This window comes from Lutra lutra, chromosome 6, assembly GCF_902655055.1.
Source record: "Lutra lutra chromosome 6, mLutLut1.2, whole genome shotgun sequence".
In the NCBI taxonomy this organism is placed as follows: Eukaryota; Metazoa; Chordata; class Mammalia; order Carnivora; family Mustelidae; genus Lutra; species Lutra lutra.
This window is the reverse complement of record NC_062283.1, coordinates 128,929,757-128,951,052: the sequence shown is the minus strand read 5'-3', so window position 1 is coordinate 128,951,052 and position 21,296 is coordinate 128,929,757. Positions and strand designations below refer to the sequence as shown.

At 51.2% G+C, this 21,296-nt stretch overlaps 1 protein-coding gene across 3 annotated transcripts in view; it reads left to right on the top strand.

Annotated features, from left to right (window-relative positions):
* The window catches only part of BEND3 (BEN domain containing 3), a 30,554-nt gene extending 11,214 nt beyond the window's left edge, over nt 1–19,340 (top strand). Inside the window, exons 2-4 of one of the 3 annotated variants that reach the window (XM_047733577.1) lie at nt 3,435–3,482; nt 3,986–4,188; nt 16,651–19,340. In XM_047733577.1, the coding sequence (XP_047589533.1) occupies nt 3,446–3,482; nt 3,986–4,188; nt 16,651–18,900 (2,490 nt within the window). In that variant the 5' untranslated portion in view covers nt 3,435–3,445 and the 3' untranslated portion in view covers nt 18,901–19,340. Of the gene's footprint in view, nt 1–3,434; nt 3,483–3,985; nt 4,189–8,267; nt 9,204–9,712; nt 11,258–16,650 lie in introns of those variants that run through there. The other 2 variants (XM_047733580.1, XM_047733579.1) reach the window with 2 other exon arrangements.
* The last annotated feature ends 1,956 nt before the right edge of the window (nt 19,341–21,296 follow it).

Here is a 21,296-nt window from a genome sequence, read left to right as displayed (position 1 = left end):
GCAAGACTGGTGAGAGCAAGCCCCAGGGGGCGGGAACCGTGGTGATTGGTAACTATAACCTACAGTTCCTGCGGCATGCTCGGCCTCTGGGCGCGCGGTGTCCACCCCGGCCGGGCAGCCTTGTGACCTTCATCCGGGCAAACGACCAGGAAGTGGAGGGAGCCATGTGTGGAGGTGGCAATGTGATGTCCCTGTCTTTTCTCCCACTGTGCGGTCACTGTGTCAGTACGGGGAGGCTGGGAGTCCCCCTGGACATCTCTTCTGCCCTGTGGAGTGGAGTCTGTGTCTAAGCACGGAATAGACAGATTTTCCAGGTAGCTCCATGCAGACAGAGGGAGATTTGGGTGTTCCAGCTGCTGTTGGATAGAAGGATGTAAGGTTGGAAACTGGCCCCCGTGTTCACCAGAACCACCTTACTGGACGAATGAGGATTCTGTGATTTCTGCCCCGGGGAGCTGACTGGAGAGAGACATAGGCTAGTTTTGAATCCTAGTTCTGCCACCGAGCAGCTTGGTGACCCTGGGTCAAGTTACCTGCCCTGTGTTCCCTTCCCAACCCCCCTTCCATTTGCAATTATTGTGTTTCCATAATCAAAATATTATAACTATAGTTTTTTTCTCTCTTCATTGGGGTAGAGTTGACAAATAAGAATTGTTGAGATTTAAGGAATAATGCCCTTGGTTTCTTTATTGGTAAAATTGGGATTCAGAGAGCTCGGGGCGAGATGGAAGCGTTGGTGACGTGGCTGGTGCATCCGGCTTGCGGTGGGTGGGCTGCGGTGTTGGTTGAGGACCCTCACTCCTGTCCACATCACACAGTCAGATGCAGTTGTGGGTTCTTCTGGCTTTGCCAACGGGAAATTCCCCAGTTTCCCATGGAGCGGGGCAGCTTTGCTGGCTGGGAGGGAAGGGGCCTGCTGTGCTGGGGTCTGGGTCACTTCCCTGCTAATCTAGCATCTGTCACTGGTCTAAGGTGACACTGGTTCCAGAACAGATGCCCTCTGGGTGTCTTGAGTGCCCAGGACGGGGGCCACTGGGAGCCTTCCCAGACCCCCTTTTGGCTTTCTGCCCCCCCCCCCCCCCCCCGCAGGAGGCCAGGTGTGTGCTCTTCACCGTTTTCCTCACCAGGTGCTTGTATGCCTGCGCTAGTATCACACGGTGTGGTGTAGAAAACACCCTTCCTGCCTCCTGAGCCCCCGTCCCGGCCAAGTGTATGCCCAGCACTGGGCTGCAGGCCCCACCGGTCTGCCCGAGCCCCAGCCCCAGCGGTATCCCCAGCCCATGCCAGCGCTTGCCTCCCCGGCTCCCTGCCGCTCTCTGGGACAGCTGGGCAGATAACCTGTAGATAACTGTGCTGGCCTTGTTGGGCGCTGTGCTTCTGTCCGCTGTGTTTTTTTACCGACACCTGTTTTCTTCCAGGATTTGCTTGTCCTTTTAATGTCCTCTGCTTAGCGTCTTTGAGTCTTTGTGGTTTTTCTTCCACCTTGACCCTTTCTCTCCCCCAGTGAGCCATCCACCTCCTCCTCCCTTTCCCACAGCTTCTCCCCAGTCATCTGTGTCGCGCCCTGCGCCCTCTCTAAGACTCACTCAGTCCTGCCCATCTGTTCCACTGCTTCTCACCCTGCTCTGGATTTCAGTGACCGTGGGGTGGGGTCTCCCAGGGCCGTTGGCATCAGGCAAGGCCCGCAGTGCATTTCCTTATGAAGCTCCCCTGCCTGGGCTTGAACTTCTCCCCGTGTGGGCTGCCTTGCTGTTTGCAGACTGTTGTTCGCCTGCCTGCCTGTGCTCCACCCGCCCTCACTACTCCCAGCCCCTCAGGGAGGAGACGTCAAAAGTGGGGTTTTTCCCCTTGCAATACAGTGGAAATTGTATTTGCTAAAATTCACTGTTGGTACTCTTGACCCTTGAATTGGACTTATTATCTTCCCTCAATACCATCTTGTGTGTTACATTTTTCAGATAACAGATACTTCGGTAAATAGGAATTATTTTCAGTGTAATTGCAGTTTCAGATAAATCTTAAATTTTTTATTCATTTCTCTGAAAATTAGTAATACAGAGACGGAAAGAACTATGCCTGTCATAAAGTTACTGTGACATTCTGAGGATACCACATCACATCATAAGCACCATACACGTGTTGCTATTATTAGTGAATTTTGAGGCTGTTAACTGTGTGCATAGTTTACCTAGATTCACTCCCTCTTTCTTGCCTCTCCCGCAACAAAAACCGAGAATCACACACCATTCTATGGCTATTTGGTGAGTAGCTTGCTGGACTTTGTAGATAGCATTGTTCTTCTAGAAATTTCTGAAAAGATACTTCTTAGTCCTGCTCTCCTCAAAGGGTTAATCAGAATGGGAACTCAGTATTTGCAGTCGGCTTAATCAGTTGTGGGAAGCACAACTCAGTGTCAGTAGTACAGGACGTCAGTGTCTTCTTTTCTAGCGTTACTGCCTCATGTACACCTTATTCTGTTTATGAAAGCTGTTATGTCGTTTGGGGGAAATCTCAGAGATTTAATGCTGCTTTTAATCATGGTGTCTGTTCCATCCTGGCACAGGCAGTGGGAGTCAGGGGCCCCGCACCTGACCCTTGCAGCCCATAGAGTGCCCCTTACTCTCGTTGTCCCCCCCCCCCCCCCCCCCCCGCCTTGTTCCCTCATCCGTAAAAAGAAGGGTTTGGGCCAGATTCTGTGGCGCTCCAGAGCTTTAAAAACCCACACTGCCTCTTCTTGCTGCTTTGGAAGGAAGGGCTAGACCAGCACCATCCAATAAAAATAGAACGCAAGCCGCTTAAGTAGTTTCAGATTTTCTAGTAGCTACATTTTAAAAAGTGAAATTAATTTTAATAAATTTTATTTAGCCCAGTGAATCTGACATTATCTTGTCAACATGTAATCAACATAAGTATGATTAGATATTTTACTTTTTTTTCCCCTCTGCTACATCATTGAAATCCAGGGTATACTTCCACTTACAGCATGTCTTCATTTGGACGAGCACCTGGAGTCAGTCCTGTGACCCACTTGTGTCCCAAGGAGCCACCCCCTACATCCTTAGTCCACCTTTCCAGTCTGTGGCTGGAATTTAGAAAGCAGGGACTGACAGGAGATCATCTGAACTTGGGTCTTTTGTAAGACTTGATTTTCTCAAATAACGTTCCCCCTCGGTGTGAAAGTTGACTCAGTCGATGCTTTAGGACCCATTCTGCCCACGTGGAGTTTTGGAGAAGCGCTCCCAGAGGGTACACAGAAGGCCTGGCTGCTTCTAACTCAGAGGATGCGGCTTTCCATGATGTTAGGGAACAGTGTCAGCTCAGCTTCCATGACCCAGAGCCAGGGTTGGGAGGGTAAGGGAATTTCTCATGGGTATGGAAAATTAAGAAGTAAGTCAAGCAATAAATCAAGACTTTGTCTTTGTCTTTTCATTTAGTGGAATAGAAGATGAACTCAACTGAATTCAGTGAAGATGTAGAAGAAGGTAAAAAAAAAAAAGCTTCTTTTTAAAAAATATTTTTAACTTAGTATTTTTTTATTAGGCCATACACTACATGGTTCAAAAATAAAAAGCTACATAATGAAACATCAGTGGAACTTCTCCTCCCTCCCCTGGTTCCCATCCCCCTCCACCCATACACCTGCTAGAGGTGTCTTATGTATCTTTCCGGAGTTACTTTTAAAAGTATCATTTCAGAGATAGTATTTCTTTCTTTCTCTCTCTCTACTGTCTTCCCGCCCCCAAAAGGACTTTAAAACCAGTTTTGAGCAAAAAATTCTCTGAACGTGGTTTTATTGTCTTAGCACTAAGGTGGTAAGACAGAGATCACTAGGTTGGAAAGCGTGGTTTAGTTGTTCCTAGACTTCATTATCTGAGTGGTAGTGTCCGAGGGCAGCCCGCACCCAGCCTGTCGCTCAGGGAACTCTGCTAACCTCCGAGCGGCCCAGTGGTCTTTCCCGCTGAGCCCTGTTTCTTCTCTGCTACAGTTCTAAAAAATAACACTGTGAAAGTGGAGACAGAGGCCGAAGATGCTGCCCTGGACTGTTCGGTGAGCTCCAGGTCCTCCGAGAAGCACCCTCTGGACTGCGTCTTCACTGCCCTCCAGGATTCCAGCAAGCGAAAGCAGCCGGGTGGCGATGGCCAGCCTGACTCTGTCCCCGGCGTGAAGAGGCGGCGGCTGATTCCCGAGGTGAGGGCCCAGCCCCTTCTGCTGTTTGCTTGGGCTCTGACCCTCTCGTTAGATGCACTGTCTCTCTACCTGTGCGTATCCAGGCGACTGCTGAACCCTTGAGCGTGAGAAAGCTTTCGTTGCAGCTGTCCCATCTCTGGCTTAGATTTCTCGAAGGTGTGCTCTCTAACTAGAATTCTTACAGATGTCTGGATTCATGACGCAGCTAGGGGAGCCTTCACAACCCAACCGCTTTTGAGTTTTGCTTTGCTTTGCTTCAGCCGATAGTAAGGGCTGTTAAGAAAAGCCTCCCGCATTTTATGGAGTACACACGGTACACAGATTCCTGGAAAAGTTGAGGGGTGGGAGGTCTTTTCCTAAATCAAGCCCGTCTTTTCTATTAAGAGAACTTATTCAGTGAACCTTTTTACAAAGGGAGTTCTTTTGTAACTACCTGTTACCCCCAACCTACGAATTTTATGAATTTGCTCTATTTTTTTCTTCACCTGCTGGTTAGATTGAATTGGACTAAATTTATTTTTTTTTTAAAGATTTATTTATTTATTTATTTATTTTTTAAAAAAGATTTTATTTATTTATTTGAAAGAGATCACAAGTAGGCAGAGAGACAGGCAGAGAGAGGAGGAAGCAGGCTCACTGCTGAGCAGAGAGCCCGATGCGGGGCTTGATCCCAGGATCCTGGGATCATGACCTGAGCCAAAGGCAGAGGCTTAACCCACTGAGCCACCCAGGTGCCCAAGATTTATTTATTTATTTGAGAGAGAGAGCATGAGCAGGAGGGGGAGAAGGAGGGAGGGAAAGAATCCCAAGCAGACTCCCCACTGAGCATAGAGCCTGACACAGGGCTCGATCTCATGACCCGGAGATCACAACTGAGCTGAAACCAGGAGTTGGATGCTTAACTGACTGTACTACCCAGGTGCCCCTGAACTTGGCTAAATTCTGAGAGAGAGAGACACTGGAACTGGACATGGTGGCCCCCTCTAGCAGCCTACAGTCCAGGTGGGAGACAAGACCTGCACACAGAACAGTTAAGACCAAGGAGAGAGCGGAAGCTTTAGGACATCAGGGGTCTGGTGTGGGATGTTCTACCTCCAAGCCTCCCCATGGGCTGGCAGACACCTTAAACTTTTTTTTTTTTTTTTTAAGATTTTATTTATTTATTTGACACAGAGAGAGAGATCACAAGTAGGCTGAGAGGCAGGCAGAGAGAGAGGAGGAAGCAGGCTCCCCGCTGAGCAGAGAGGCTGATGCGGGGCTCGATCCCAGGACCCTGAGATGATGACCTGAGCTGGAGGCAGAGGCTTAACCCACTGAGCCACCCAGGTGCCCCCCAGCAATACATTTTTAAAAAATCAATAATGTCCACCTAGGAAAAAAGTTGAAATTTGTTATAACTAGGTGAGCATTTTTTTTTTTCCTTTTTGAGAGAGAGAGAATGGGTGAGCACTGCTCTGCCCCTCACCCTGCAGAGGGAGAGGGAGAAGCAGATTCCCTGCTGAGCAAGGTGCCCGACGTGGGGCTCGATCCCAGGACCCTGAGATCATGACCTGAGCCAAAAGTCGATGCTCAACTGACTGAGCCACCCAGACACCCTGTATGAGAATTTTATTTTTATTTTTATTTTATATTCTGTATGAGCATTTTAAGTAAAGGTTAATTGTGGATCTCCCGCCCTTGGCTCTGGCTGCTCTGGCTGCCTGCACCAGCTGCCTGCTGGATGCCTTGTGACTCTGGGGAAGGTCTCACGTGTGGCTAGCAGGCTCCAGTGCCCTGCGTAATGATTGCGGAGGAAACCTCAGACTCCTCACTGCTGAGTGAGATTCATGCTGGTTGAATATGGGCTCTAAGATGGTTCGTCAAAGAGCTTATTTGAAAAACATGTAACCACTTTTTTCTTATGTTTCCTTTTACACCATAAGTTATTATCCTTTCCCCTAATGACTGCTAGTTAGATGTTTTCCACTCCCATGTTATCCCAAGTACAGCCGCAGGGACCATCCGTATACGTAAACCCAGTGCCCTCTGTGAGTGTTTCTGTGGGTTAGATGCCTAGAGGTCATCCTACAAGTGTCGAGAAGCTTCAGAAGAAGCACGGCTGAGATCCTAAAGGAGCTCCCGAAAACGTTTCCTTCTTTGTGTCACATTACATTTCTGCCTCAGACCGGTTCTGTGGACTCCTTCAAGTACGCAAGCAAAGCCAGAGTTCCAGAAATGGAATGCAGACTTGAGTGTATTGGTTCACCTTCGCCGTGGGACAAACTACCCTGAACCTTAGCAGCTTAAAATGGCCACCTTTGTATTTGTTGGCGGTTCTGGGGACAGCTGGTAGTTCCAGATTTGGCCTGACGTGGCCGGGGCGAGGTGATCTAGAATGGCCTCCCTCCTGTGTCTCGGGCCTCGGCTAGGCTGGCTGTGCCCGCTGCAGCTTCCCTTTCTGCACGTTCTCGCCCCTGGGAGGCTGGTCCAGGCTTGTTCATGTAACACAGAAGGGTTCTCAGAGCAAGGGAGGCCAAGCTCAGGAGCACAGACACCTTTCACACCTCTGCTAGCGTCACCTCTTTAGCTGGTGTCCTTTTGGCCAAAGCAAGTCCCACCGGCTACCCTGGATGCGGGGGTCGTAAGAACAGACTTCGCCCTGACGGTAGGAGCAGCAAACCCACATTGTGAAGCGGCTTTTCACCCAAGGCTTTCACACTGCGGTGGCTGTTTGTTCCCACAGTCCGGAACAACAAGCACACCAGGAGGGAACTCTGGCCACGTTTTCCTGGTTTGTGACCTTTGTGGACAGCCTGGGGTGGTCCCGTTGTCTCCTTGCGCAAAGGGGGTCACTTTATCCTTCCATTATGTATGATTTTCTTGGAATGGCCTCGCAGAGAAGGGAGTGTCTTCGCATTCTTGGGGGCAGAGAGGGAAGGAGAAGGTTCTTATGATTTGTATTTTGGTTGAATCCTTCAGTATGTGTAGCAAGGTAGGAAAAAACCTGGCATTGAGCTGGAACTCCACTGAGGGTCATGGTGCAGGGATCTCCCCGAGCGGCACATGAAGGTTGTGACTGCCTCCCAGTTTGGTGCGGCGGCAAGCTTCAGCTGGGACCTCAGGCATCGTCCTGGAATTCCCACACATTTGGAGAAAGGGGAACCAAATGTGTTTGAATATTTCTAATATCACTTGTCCAGTTTACATATTCTTACTGGGCAGATATGTTTACTTTTCAGTAGGTTGGAGACAGCAGGCAGTTCTAACCTGTTAGATTTTAGATTGGAAAAGAGAGGTTAAGTCCTGGATTTTGTTTTGGGTATTCTACTAGTTTTGTTCATTCTTATTGTATGTAAAGTGAGGTTGATAGCCACGCACCGCTTCCTGTTCCGTAAAAAGAATATAAGTATGAACCTTTTGAAATTCTGGAGCTCCTTGGAGAACGGTGTCTTACGAATTCAAGGCAGTATTTCCTTTTAAAAGTCTGTGTAAGTTGATGTGTCAGTAAATCAATAGCCTCAGTACCCTTGGGATTTTAGAACAGTCCATCAGTTTTATGAAATTATAGTATATGTTGATATATTTTTTTAAGATTTTTAGTTATTTGACAGAGACACAGTGAGAGAGGGAACACAAGCAGGGGGAGTGGGAGAGGGAGAAGCAGGCTTCCCGCTGAGCAGGGAACCCGATGTGGGGCTCGATCCCATGAGCCAAAGGCAGACTTTTAACGACTGAGCCACCCAGCTGCCCCTATGTTGATTTTTCAACATAGTGAGTAGCCCTTTATCCTTCTCCCCCTGGATTTTATTTTATTTTTTTTTTATTTGCCAGACAGAGATCAGAAGTAGGCAGAGAGGCAGGTAGAGAGAGAGAGAGGGAAGCAGGCTCCCTGCCGAGCAGAGAGGGGCTCGATCCCAAGACCCTGGGATCATGACCTGAGCCGAAGGCAGAGGCTTTAACCCACTGAGCCACCCAGGCGCCCCTCCCCCTGAATTTTTTCTGATCCTTCTTAACAGATAAGGCAGCAGGGGTGAGAGTTGGGGTGGGGGGGGCGGGGGAGGGGAGGTGGGACGACCACATATGCAGCTTTTTTTTACCAGAGTAAGACAAGAGGAGCCTGGAGGCCAAAACAAGTGATCATCCAAAAAAGTGGAAAGGAAGTTCATAAGCAGTGACGGGGTGTCGGCTTGACAAAGGGCACCATTCCTTGTTCAGTCCATGACAAACCAGTGACAAGAGAGTTAACAGCTCCCACCAGACAGATGAGTCACTTCCGCATAGAAGTTAAAGCACCAGGATGCCAGGGGGCAGCCTTGTTCCTGGTGCAGAGTATCGCAAGGGACTGGATCCCTCACTCCCTGCATCTGGGGAGGCGAGCCCCACCCGTCTCTGATCCAGCCTGGAGGAGGAGGAAATCATTAACCTGGGAGTCAGATGCGGAGGAGAGTTCACCACGGGGCCCTGGGCCAATTCCGTGACCTCCCAGACTTTCAAGTTCCTCCGTGGTGATGAGTGCGAATTCTGCTCCTCTCATCAGTTTCTTGTGTGTGAGGGAGCCCAGCCCAGGGCTTGCCCCGCATCAGCCCTCAAAACCACCTGGCAGCTCCCATCTCCATTTCCCACCCTTCAAGGTCAGCATTCTCCTGCCTCCCTCCGAGTGCATCAGAACAAAAAGGGCATGGCATTGCCGAGGGAGACCATCCGACACCCTTTAGGACACCCTGGGCCGAGTGTCCTTAATTCTGAAAACCATCCAAGCTGGAGCCTAGACCGCCTTGTCTCTTCTCCCCCAAGCCCGAAGACCGGGGAGGGGAGGATGAAGGGTGGGGGTGGGATTTGCGTGGTAGGCCTCATGGCAAAGGTACGTCAGGTTCCAGCTCCTGTCAGTGCTGATGACGTGTTCATGGTGACACTGAGTACAGTACTTAGAAGACACACAGAACCTCCCTCAGAAAACCTAACAAAAGGCTGTATAAAGACTTATTTGGCACCTCCACTGGAAAGGGCTTCATAGCCAAATACAGCAGATGTGGGAGGTGAGTAGCCAGCATTTTTATTGGTAATTATCTTTTTATTCGCGGAATTGGGGGCGACTTTCAAGACCCGTGTGCCAGGCAGGAGTTAGCCTTGTTCTCCTGGGGCTTTTCGCTTCTTTGTTTTTTGTTTTTTGTTTTTTAAGATTTTATTTATTTATTTGACAGAGAGAGATCACAAGTAGATGGAGAGGCAGGCAGAGAGAGGGTGAGGGGGAAGCAGGATCGCCGCCGAGCAGAGAACCCGACGCGGGACTCGATCCCAGGACCCTGAGATCATGACCCGAGCCGAAGGCAGCGGCCCAACCCACCGAGCCACCCAGGCGCCCTCTTTGTTTGTTTTTAATTCTAAAGTGTCACTGTGTTTTGTTTTTCCAACTGGAGAATGGAAATGTCATCTCCCTCATGTGGTGCAAACAGTCTGAACACCTTCTCAGTGGCCGTGGCTGTGGTACCAGCTGGAGAGTCACAGTAATTTCTGTTGCAGCTGCAGCGGATAGGTACTGTGCCATTCCCACTGTAACGAGGCTCGGGGAAGGTGGTGCTCCCAAGCCTGCTCGGTGTGAGGCTGTGCAGTTACCCACCGTGCCGGGGGCCCTGACGGCTGCAGGGGTGTAAGATGCGGAGAGAAGTCTTTGAAGGTGTCCTGCCCTGGCAGTTCGTGTCTTCTCCAGTCTAATTGCTCTGTCTCCCAGCTTACTCCTTCAGGCCCCACAGCAGTTTCTACATCCGGGAACAGCGAAAGGATGACCCAAGGGGTAGAAACCATGAGGTCGGGGGGACGGTCTAGCTCCTTCCCTGGGTCCCCAGAGCCTGCCAGATGTCAGGCATCCCATCCTGTTCGCTCCCTGGGTCTGCGTGGCAGCGGAGAGCTCTTCCAGACCTTTTTGCTAACCGTAGCTGGTCATGGGATGATGGTGATGATGGAGAGAAACATTCTGTTGAGAATGAAGAAGGTAAGCGCCGCTTCTGGCTTGATCACTGATGTGGGATCCCCCTGGGAGCCGACTCCTAGGGTCTGGCCTAGAGGCCGCACGAATTCTCCACCTTCTCTCCCTCTGGAAGGTGGGCTGCTCCGTGGGTGCTCTAGTCTGCTAACTCTTCTGGGCCCCAGTTAGCCACTCGTCATTGGCCAACCTGCCTCCCGGGACTGCTTGGATTTGGAGCCCCGGAGAAGATGTTTAATGCTTGAAGCGTCTCCATGGCGACCCCGTCCCTGAGACGCAGCTGGGCACAGACATGTAGAATCTGCCCTCCATGGTCGCCTTATCCTCACATCAGCCCAACATCAGCCTCTTTGTGTTCCTGTCCCCCAGTGAGAGGTGTGGGCATTCCCTCTTGAGTCTGAGGGTGCTAGCAGGGATCTGAAATGCCTCGACCGAGTCCAGGACAGAGGCTGGCACTGGCAAGCCGGAGCCCTGCGGCAGAGTTCCCATATGGCTGGAAGATGAGCCTCAGAGAACTGGGAACGGCATCAGCCAGACAACCCCGTGCCAAGTAGCACAGATTTAAAGATTTCTTGATACTCCTAGACAGCTGAGCAGAGATTTTTATCAGCAGCAGCAAAGGCAGCCAGCTCGTTGTCGCCTTGGCAGTGGAATTAACTGGAACACTGAGTTGACAGGACACCAGTGTGGGGCTATCTAAGAACCTTCTCTTTGGGGCTCGTGTTGTGTTTTGTGTTGCATGGTGTATCTAAGGTCTCTGGGAGTGAGGAATGTTGCCCTCTACTGGGACTCTAACTTAATTTTTTCTTCCAGCAGGTTAGCCAAAACCGTTTCTTATTGATGGCAGTGTTTCTAATGTGCTTAGTAGAAACTGAAATATTTTTATTAATGATCCTGAACAGTGAGAGTTATAGAGGGGATTTCCAGTTCTGATATACCCTGGCATTCTGCCTGCCGGAGGAATGTGGGGGAGCACAGTGACTTCTCTTCGTTACTGGTATTGAGACAGTTGAACCAGAAAACGTTCCCCGAACTTACGCTCCATACCGGGTGTTAATGAGGGCACCCCGCTCTCTAGAACGCTCTCTAGGTACTTTTGCTGCAATGCATGTGAGTTTCTAGTGACCTCTGCACAGAATCTTATTTTATGATGTATTAGTGGGATCACTTGTAAAGCAAAGACCCTTGTTCTAAAATAACTCCCAATGTATTTATCATTTTTTAATGACTGCCATTAGAAACTCAAATTCCTCTATATTTGAGAAATGAAAATATAAAACGTCATGGTAATCTCATGATCCACAGGACATGCAATATTATTTCGGTGTAATTGAACTTAATGGTGAATAAGTTGCTAAAATTTAATTTACAGCCTATAGGAATTAGCAAGTAAGACACTTGGGATTTATTAGGGCAGTGCTTTTAAGATTTTATTTATCTATTAAAGCACGCATGAGTTGGGGGGCAGAGGGAAGCAGGCGCCCCACTGAGCAGGGAGCCTGATGCAGGGCTTGATCCCAGGACCCGGGGCCCGTGACCTGAGCTAAATTAAAGGCAGAAGCTTAACCGACTGAGCCATCCAGGTGCCCCCTACAGTAGTGCTTTTCAGCAGTGACCCACTGCTGTAGTTGTAATAACTTATAACAGAACTACAGCTCACATGTATGGATTTGTATGCACAGAGAAACAGAACTTTCCCCAGCTTACTTGCCATAGCAGTGCACCCTGCTATTTTCTGTTCTTTTTCCCCTTCTCCCTGCCTTTTTTCCTTCTTCTGCTTTCCCTTCTTTCTTTCTTCTTATGCTGGTTATGACCCACCAAATCAACTTCATCATTTACTAATGGGTCACGATCCATAGTTCCAGACCGTGTTGGGATAAAGATTTTCATCTCCATCCCCTCCTTTCTCAAGTTTCTGAGGTGTGTGTTGTGTGCGTGTGTGAGCCTCCCTCCCTTCATAATCCTCTGCTTTCTGTCTGGTAGCAGAACAAAAGAACTGTAAAGAGCTTAAAACCACACCTTCAGCGGGGTTGTCCCATACCCCTCCCCTGCCCCCAGCCGTGAGGGCAAAACTGACCTCGAAGTGCCTTCTGGGAGTGACTTATCCTGAGGCAGTGCAGGGAGGTCCTCCATTTGTTTACAGGCTGAGAGTCATCTTTACAGCTAGTTTAATAAAAGGCCCCCCCCCCCCCATTACCTCTGCACTGGCTTGGGAATAGTAATAATAATTATATTCTAACAGTGAATATTTATTAAGCACTTACTATGATTCAGACAGGGCTCAGTGCTTTCTGCACATTATCTCATTAAGTCTTCATAACTACCCTGTGAGACCTACCATTATTTATCCCTGAGTTTCTAGAAGCCGAAGCATGAAAAACCATTTGATTTGGCCAAGGTCACAGAAGACAGGCTGAGCTAAGATCTTACCCATGCTTTTATACCTCTCGACAGACATGTTATTCATAAAGTTGGTGCCCTGTCTGAGCAGCTCCTCTTTCTCATGCATAGGTTTGAGAATGGCCAAACGCCGTGCTGCTTTAGCCATCCATGAGTCTAGCAGACCCACGTTCATTGAGCATGTCTGTGTCCCAGGCACTGTGCAAGGTCCTGGGTGGGGCTAGACTCAGGAGTGACCTGGTCCCATCATGGGAGCAATCCTGCAGTGTGATGAGGACAGGGCCGGGTGAGGAGACCCCAGGAGGGGGAGGGTCTAGTGGCAGGCCATCTGTGCTAGGCTCCTCCCAGGTCAGCGGGCCCCTGGTCCTCCGTCCTTGAGAAGCTAGGGCCTGGGAGGAGGAGCAGGGGAGGAGGGCCAGGTGCCACCTCTCAACAGTCATCAGCTTATACAAACAAACCCCGAGGAAAGGATTGGCCAGCTCCGTGGGATCGTTAAAAAGTACATTCAGGTACTTAGGGAGTAAGATAGCTAGTCTTACACATGGTTCTTATCAACAGAGAGGCAGGAGAAAAATTAACCTCCCTCTGTGTGAGTCAGATCTTTCCATTATTTAAAAGAGAGGGTCCAGGAAGTAATTCATTAATTTAGACTATAAAATGAAATATAACATGTGGGTGGTTGAAAAAGATCAAAGTCTTGTATGTTTATGTGGCCTCGTGCTCTGTTTTCACGTGAACCCATGTATTACTCACCTGCCCTCATAAATCTGGCCTCTTGAGCTTGTCTTTTCTCCCTGCCCTTTTTCGGCTACAAGAGAAAAACACGTCATATACTGTTTTGTGCCGGCATTCATTATCTGAAGACTTACAGGTGACAGTGAATCTGCCTGAGGCAGGTTGAGATGAGGCAAACTGAGAGCAGGTGCTGTCTTCCAGGCCTTGGCCACTCGGAGAGGACCCACGGCGCCTGGGAGCTTGTTAGAACGGCAGGCCCGGGGGCGCCAGGCTGGCTCAGTCAGAAGAGTACGCAGCTCTCGCAGGGTTGTGAGTTCGAGCCGCACATTGGTTGTTGAGATTACTAAAATAAATGAATCAATGAATGAAAGAAACTAAGTTAAAAGAAAGGAAATGTGGCCCAGGGACCAGAATCTGCATTCTAACAAGATCCCAGGTGATTCATACATAGATTGGAGTTTCAGAAGCACTAGCCTTGGCCACCTTACACCAACCGTATTCTCCTCGGGTGTGGAAGTATCCCAAGGATGCGCATTGTTCCTCCCGATTCTGCAGTTGCCTGGGCACACACCTGTCAGTGAAAGCAAATACTTTGTGCTTCAGCCCTGCGTGTTTGTTCCCCTGACGCCCACCCATGCTCACCAGTTAGCTTTTCTGCTTAATTAAACCCTCAAAACTACATTCCAGGAAGGGCTTGGGTCAAGTCTAACATTTGTAAAAACCAGCCTTATGAAGTTGGGACTGAGATGAAAGGAATGGCACAATATTTGAGAAGCTCTGACATCTGTGTATATCAGGGAGGGCATCACCACGATCAAGATAACAGGAATCACCAACTACCATAAAGTTTGCATGTGCCCCTTTGCGTCTTTCCTGCACCCTCAGGTCCCCACCCTATCGATGTTTGTATTTTCTAGAATTTTCTGTGAGTGGAATCCTACAGTAGGGCCTCTTTTGTTTGGCTTCTTCTAGCATAATTATTTTAGACTCATCGTGAGTACTGTATCAGTTCTGTTGCTGAGTAATACTCCATTGTATGGGGGCGCCTGGGTGGCTCAGTGGGTTAAGGCCTCTGCCTTCGGCTCAGGTCATGATCCCAGGGTCCTGGGATCGAGCTCCGCATTGGGCTCTCTGCTCCGTGGAGAGCCTGCTTCCTCCTCTCTCTCTGCCTGCCTCTCTGCCTACTTGTGATCTCTGTCAAATAAATAAATAAAATGTTTAAAAAAAAAATACTCCATTATATGCATATAGGACAGTTTGTATACTTGCTGATAACATTTTGGGTTGTTTCCAGTTTTGGCCATTTACAGATGGGGCTCCTGTGAGCATTGGTGTGTAAGTCTTTGTAGGATCATGTGCTTTCAATTTGCTTGGTAGATAAATATCTAAGCATGAAATACCAGGATTATATAGTCCGTGTATATGTAACTTTTTAAGAAACTACCAGCTGTTTTCCAGAGTGGTTACACCATTCCATAGCCCCACCAGCAGTGTGTGTGAGTTTTGATGCCTTCACATCTCCAGCACTGGGTATCATCTTTTCGCTTGTACGCATTCTGGTAGGGATGGTGAGGTATCCCCCAGTGGCCTAATAAGTATACTAATAAACATCTCCTTTTTATATACTTAAATTATTTTGACAGAGTTAGATAGCAAGAGTGAGAGAGCACTGGTGGGGAGCAGCAGGCAGAGGGAGGGGGAGGAGCAGGGACCTGGATGCGGGACTCGCTCTGAGGACCCTGGGATCATGACCTGGGTGGAAGGCGGACGCTTAACCGGCTGATCCACCCAGGTGCCCCTGTCCATTTTTTTCTCTTAATGGTTTATGTTGTGGTGTCATAACTAAGAAATGTTTGCCTAAACCAAGGTCATAAGGGATTTCTCTTAGTTTTCTTCTAGAAGTGTTAAAATTTAAGTTAGGTTTTATATTCACATCCACAATGCATTTTTTTTCTTTTTTAAAAATATTTATTTGACACAGAGAGAAAGATCACAAGTAGGCAGAGAGGCAGGCAGAGAGAGAGGGGGAAGCAGGCTCCCTGCTGAGCAGAGAGCCCAATTCGGGGCTCGATCCCTGGACCCTGAGATCATGACCTGAGCCGAAGGCAGACAGACACCCAACGACTGAGCCACCCAGGTGCCCCCACAATGCACTTTGAGTTCATTGCTTTACATGGCACACAGAAGATGGGCATTGGGGTTGTGTGGTTCTGTGTGTGTATATCCAGTTGTTCCAGCATCATCTGCTGAACAGATGATTTTTTTCCATTGGGTTTCCTTTGAGCCTGGGTTACAAATCTCTTGTCCTTATATACATAAAATGTTCAGGGCCTGGCAACAGGGGAAACCACTGGTGAAAGCAGTGAGAACTTTGGGTTCTCAGTTGGCCAGGGTTGATGGCTATCTGGTAGTGGAGCTGGGACTCAAGCTTTGGGGTCTTTAAAGGGGATCTCGAGCTTGCCCTGTGGGGGAGGGGTCCCGCAGAGTGGACTTGCACAGTGTGCGTGCCATTCCTTGGGTGAGCTGAGGAGATAGTCCCTGAAATGAGCGTGGTAGAGCTTAATGCTCTCACTGCCCTTTGTGGAGCAAGGCGGAGGGTACATGGCAGGTAGCTTTGTAGGTGTGTGGGAGAGGCGTGAATGCATTCCGTGCAGTGGCTGCCTTAAGACACTGGGGCTTGTCTCCTGCAGCTCTTTGAGAATGGCTGCGGGGCCAGCAGGAGATGGCAACTCAGAAACCTGGGGACCCCGTCACCCTGTGCAGCCCACAGCTGCATGAGCTCTGGGACGTTCTGAGCCAGCCCTTTCGCAGCCTGAGATAAGAGGTCACGCTGGGCAGTGGTAGAGTTGCCGCAGATCCCCGTTCTGTGCTCCCCATGTCTCACCTCAGGGCCTGTCTGCTGTCCTCGAGGCTGCAGACCGGCAGACACACCATTGTCTTCCTGAGCGGCTGTAGGCAGGAGTCCCGATCCCCTGTGGGAGAGCCCCCGGAGGCCCACGTCAGTGAGGTGCCGGACCCCCGCCCTGGGGGCTCCTCTTGCCCTGGTGGTCGCTCTGGAGTCCCTGGCAGGGCTGTTGCCCAGCCGGCCTTGTGTGCAGGAGGCACGGCAGCGGTGTCCTGCAGGAAGTGGGAGCCTTCTGGCCGGCCAGAGCCTCCATCAGGGACTAGGAGGAGGGAGAGGGAGCTGCTCAGGGCGGGCATGTAAGGCTGTGTCAGCTGTGCGTTCCTGGCCTGGCAGGGTGAGCCGGGGCGAGGGAGGTGGTTCCTCACGCACGTCCGAGGGGGGGGGGGGACCTCGGCACCCCTGTGTGCCTCGGACCCACGCATCGTGTAGTAAATCAGAGCCTAACACGCTGTCTGTTTTCCAGGCCCTCCTCGCAGGCATGCGGAACCGTGAGAACAGCTCGCCCTGCCAGGGCAACGGGGAGCAGGCCGGCAGGGGCAAGAACTTGGGCTCCGCATGGCCTGGTGAGGAGGAGCCCTGCGGCGACATGAGCACCCCGTCCTACAAAAAACCCTTGTACGGCATCTCGCACAAGATCATGGAGAAGAAGAACCCTCCCGCTGGCGACTTGCTGGGCACGTACGAGCTCTTTGACAAGGCCAACTCTAGCAACAGCCCCTCGCCCCTGCGGCTCCTGAACGAGCCGCAGAAGCGGGACTGCGCTGGCACCGCGGCGGCCACCACCGATGGGGACCCCAACATCTACTTTCTGATCCAGAAGATGTTCTATATGCTCAACACACTCTCTTCCAACATGTCCCAGCTGCACAGCAAGGTGGACCTGCTCTCCCTGGAGGTGAGCCGCATCAAGAAGCAGGTGAGCCCCACTGAGCTGGTGGCCAAGTTCCAGCCGCCCCCCGAGTACCAGCTCACGGCGGCGGAGCTCAAGCAGATCGTGGACCAGAGCCTGTCGGGCGGCGACCTGGCCTGCCGCCTGCTGGTGCAGCTCTTCCCCGAGCTCTTCAGCGACGTGGACTTCTCCCGCGGCTGCAGCGCCTGTGGCTTTGCGGCCAAGCGCAAGCTGGAGTCGCTGCACCTGCAGCTTATCCGCGACTATGTGGAGGTCTACTACCCGTCGGTGAGGGACACGGCCGTGTGGCAGGCCGAGTGTCTGCCCCAGCTGAACGACTTCTTTAGCCGCTTCTGGGCCCAGCGGGAGATGGAGGACAGCCAGCCCAGCGGCCAGGTGGCCAGCTTCTTCGAGGCGGAACAGGTAGATGCCAGCCACTTCCTGGACAACAAGGACCAGGAGGAGGCCCTGTCCCTGGACCGGAGCAGCACCATCGCCTCAGACCACGTGGTGGACACGCAGGACCTCACCGAGTTCCTGGACGAAGCCTCGTCCCCTGGCGAGTTCGCCGTCTTCCTCCTGCACCGGCTCTTCCCGGAGCTCTTCGACCACCGGAAGCTGGGCGAGCAGTACAGCTGCTACGGGGACGGCGGCAAGCAGGAGCTGGACCCGCAGCGGCTGCGGATCATCCGCAACTACACGGAGATCTACTTCCCCGACGTGCAGGAGGAGGAGGCCTGGCTGCAGCAGTGCGCCCAGCGCCTCAACGACGAGCTCGAGGGCCTGGCGCTGGACGGGGGCAGCGAGGGCGAGCCAGCGCGCGACGACTGCTACGACTCCTCCAGCCTGCCCGACGACATCTCCGTGGTCAAGGTGGAAGACAGCTTTGAGGGCGAGCGGCCCGGCCGGCGGTCCAAGAAGATCTGGCTGGTGCCCATCGACTTCGACAAGCTGGAGATCCCGCAGCCCGACTTCGAGGTGCCGGGCGCCGACTGCCTGCTCAGCAAGGAGCAGCTGCGCAGCATCTACGAGAGCAGCCTGTCCATCGGTAACTTTGCCTCGCGCCTGCTGGTGCACCTCTTCCCCGAGCTCTTCACGCACGAGAACCTGCGCAAGCAGTACAACTGCAGCGGCTCCCTGGGCAAGAAGCAGCTGGACCCGTCCCGCATCAAGCTCATCCGCCACTACGTGCAGCTGCTCTACCCGCGCGCCAAGAACGACCGCGTCTGGACGCTGGAGTTCGTGGGCAAGCTGGACGAGCGCTGCCGGCGCCGCGACACGGAGCAGCGGCGCTCCTACCAGCAGCAGCGCAAGGTGCACGTGCCGGGCCCCGAGTGCAGGGACCTGACGAGCTACGCCATCAACCCCGAGCGGTTCCGAGAGGAGTTCGAGGGGCCCCCGCTGCCCCCTGAAAGGAGCAGCAAGGACTTCTGCAAGATCCCCCTGGACGAGCTGGTGGTCCCCTCGCCCGACTTCCCGGTGCCTCCGCCGTACCTGCTGTCGGACAAGGAGGTACGCGAGATCGTGCAGCAGAGCCTGTCGGTGGGCAACTTCGCCGCGCGGCTCCTGGTCCGGCTCTTCCCGGAACTCTTCACGGCCGAAAACCTCCGGCTGCAGTACAACCACTCCGGCGCCTGCAACAAGAAGCAGCTGGACCCCACACGGCTGCGGCTCATCCGCCACTACGTGGAGGCCGTGTACCCGGTGGAGAAGATGGAGGAGGTGTGGCACTACGAGTGCATCCCGAGCATCGACGAGCGGTGCCGCCGCCCCAACAGGAAGAAATGCGACATTCTGAAGAAGGCCAAGAAGGTGGAGAAGTGACGGCTGGGCGCCCCCTGGGACTGCACGTGCTCTCCGAGCGCGCCAGGGGTGTCCGCAGACGCGCACCTTACGGTGGCGGGGAGGGGCTCGCTCGGTTTGCACACGTGGACACCGTGCAGCCGCAGGAGGGACAGAAGCTTCGCGTGCGTCTCTCCTCCTCGCGACTTTCAGTCCCGTGTCCCCAGGGTGCGGCTGGAGTCCGGGAGAGCGGAGAGGCCTCGGGAGCCGGCCCTTCTCTTCTTGGCCGTGTCTCTCCATCCACCGCCCCACCCCCTGCAATTTCAAATGCATAGTCAGCGACTCTCTTGTTCCTCTTCCCACATTTTACATCTTCCATTTTTATCCATTTTTTTAATTAAAGAGAAACCCTTTTTAAGAAAAAAAATCATTGGGCTCTTTGGGGGCCATTTTACTTAAAAAAACTATCTTTTAAATATTTGTGACGAAGTACTGTAAGATGCCTTCGGTTGCTGGGATTTTTTTTAAAGATGGTTTCAGATTTATGAAATTTTTAGAAATGCCACGTTCCTGCATGATGGCTAATAATAGCTTCAGGTGGCATAGAGACCAATTTTACTGACCTTGTCTTTTACATATGACTTTGGAAGAATCAAGATGCCCCTCGGATGGCAGTCGAGGGGATGGAGAAGTGTGACCTCCTTTCCCACGGTGGTTGCACCCTCCCTTCCGCTGTGGTGCTGAGGAGGGGGCCTGCCCTCGCGACCTGGCCTGTTCCCCGTGGCCGTGTTGGTAGAATGCTGTGCCCACTCTCTGTAGATGAGAACACTGGATGATGATGATGATATGAATGTAGGTAGACGTGGAAACACGTACGCAATGTCATTTTGAGCTGTGTCCTTCCACTGCCCCCTTCCCTCTCTCCACAAAGATGCTCTTTGGAGGGGCAGACACATTTCCTTGGAAAAGAGTGTGTGTGAATATTTGGCTTCTTGTTTGATTTAAGGATGGGCCCCCTCTGGGCTCACCAAAGCTGTTTACTTTCCGTGTGTGTTTTTGTGCAACACCCGGGTTTTTTGAGCTGTCTGGTGGCTTCCCCACACCTCAGTGCAAGCCCCTCCTGTCAATAGCGCATCCTTGTTCCTCAGGGCAAGCCCAGGCCTCAGGCCCTCTTGGGGATACCTGGCATTGGAAGGTCACAGGTCGTTCAAATGGGGCTCCCCCATCCCCTCCCAGAGTCCACTCAGCTGTCGCCTCAGAACCCCAGAAGCTCTGCTACCCTATGTCTCTGGCCAGTCTCCTGGCCTCAGAGTAAGACATATCTTTTTTCCTCACTGGTTGGGAAGGTCACACTGCTCCAGGCCAGTGGCAAATTCTCCGGGATATCAATCAGGAAATTCCCCAGAGGTAAAGTCCTGAAAAACAATATTCTTTTACCCACCTGACTTTGGGGTCCAAAGCCCTAAGAGGGAAGGGAAACGGTGTCACCCAAATCAAGTACATTATACCAGAAATTTGGAAAATGAACTGAATCACACAGGGTGGTCCCAAAACCCTTGTGGAACGTTGCAGAGTTAATAATCTAGTGGCTTAATGTTTGCTACCTTAAGATGCAGAAATAATAGAAACAATCTGTGAATTTTCTCTATACAACTGATAAGGACTTTAGTTCTGGTGGCTATATGACATAATTTTGCCTGTACCCAGAGGGCTTTTTTTTTTTTTTTTAATGACAGGATTTTGAGCAATGTAAAGTTGCCAGTCTGACTTTAAGTAAATTTGTTTTTAAATGCCATTTACAGATTATTTCTGTTGAAACTGCAGACCCAAATTATTGAAATTTAGAAATGCACAGGGACTTAATGACTCTCACATACACCCACACCCACCCACATGTGCACACACATTTCTTCTATCTAAAAAACTTAAGTGGGATGAAGGGGACCTACATGAGCAATGAGCTCAACCTCTTTGTGCCTGGAAAGAAGGGACTAGAGCAGCCAGGAAACTCACTTTTTCCCCCTCACTTCGGCCTTTCTCTATGCCTTAGTCTCTCCAACACACACACACATGTTCGTGCCCATGCGCACGGCCTACCCAAAGATGGCAGTGGCACTCTCGCTGCCAGCCCTGTTGGTCGGAGAGTGCCATGGAATTTGACCTGGTCTCTAGGATGTGTCCAAGAGGATTCCAAGCCATGTGAAAATTGCCCTGCTTTCTAGAGGGTGGACTACGACCCTACAACTTCAGAAGCACAATCATTTTATTAATAATAAGTCCTGTCTCCCCATGTTAGAAAAATCAACAAGTTCTAGGGATGAGATGTGTTTCTTCACAACCTAGAGCATGTTCAGTTTTTGGAAACTGCATTTTGATGGTTTCCTTAATACCTTTCCTGCGTAGGGCCTCCCCCCACTGACCCCCACCACCCCACCCCC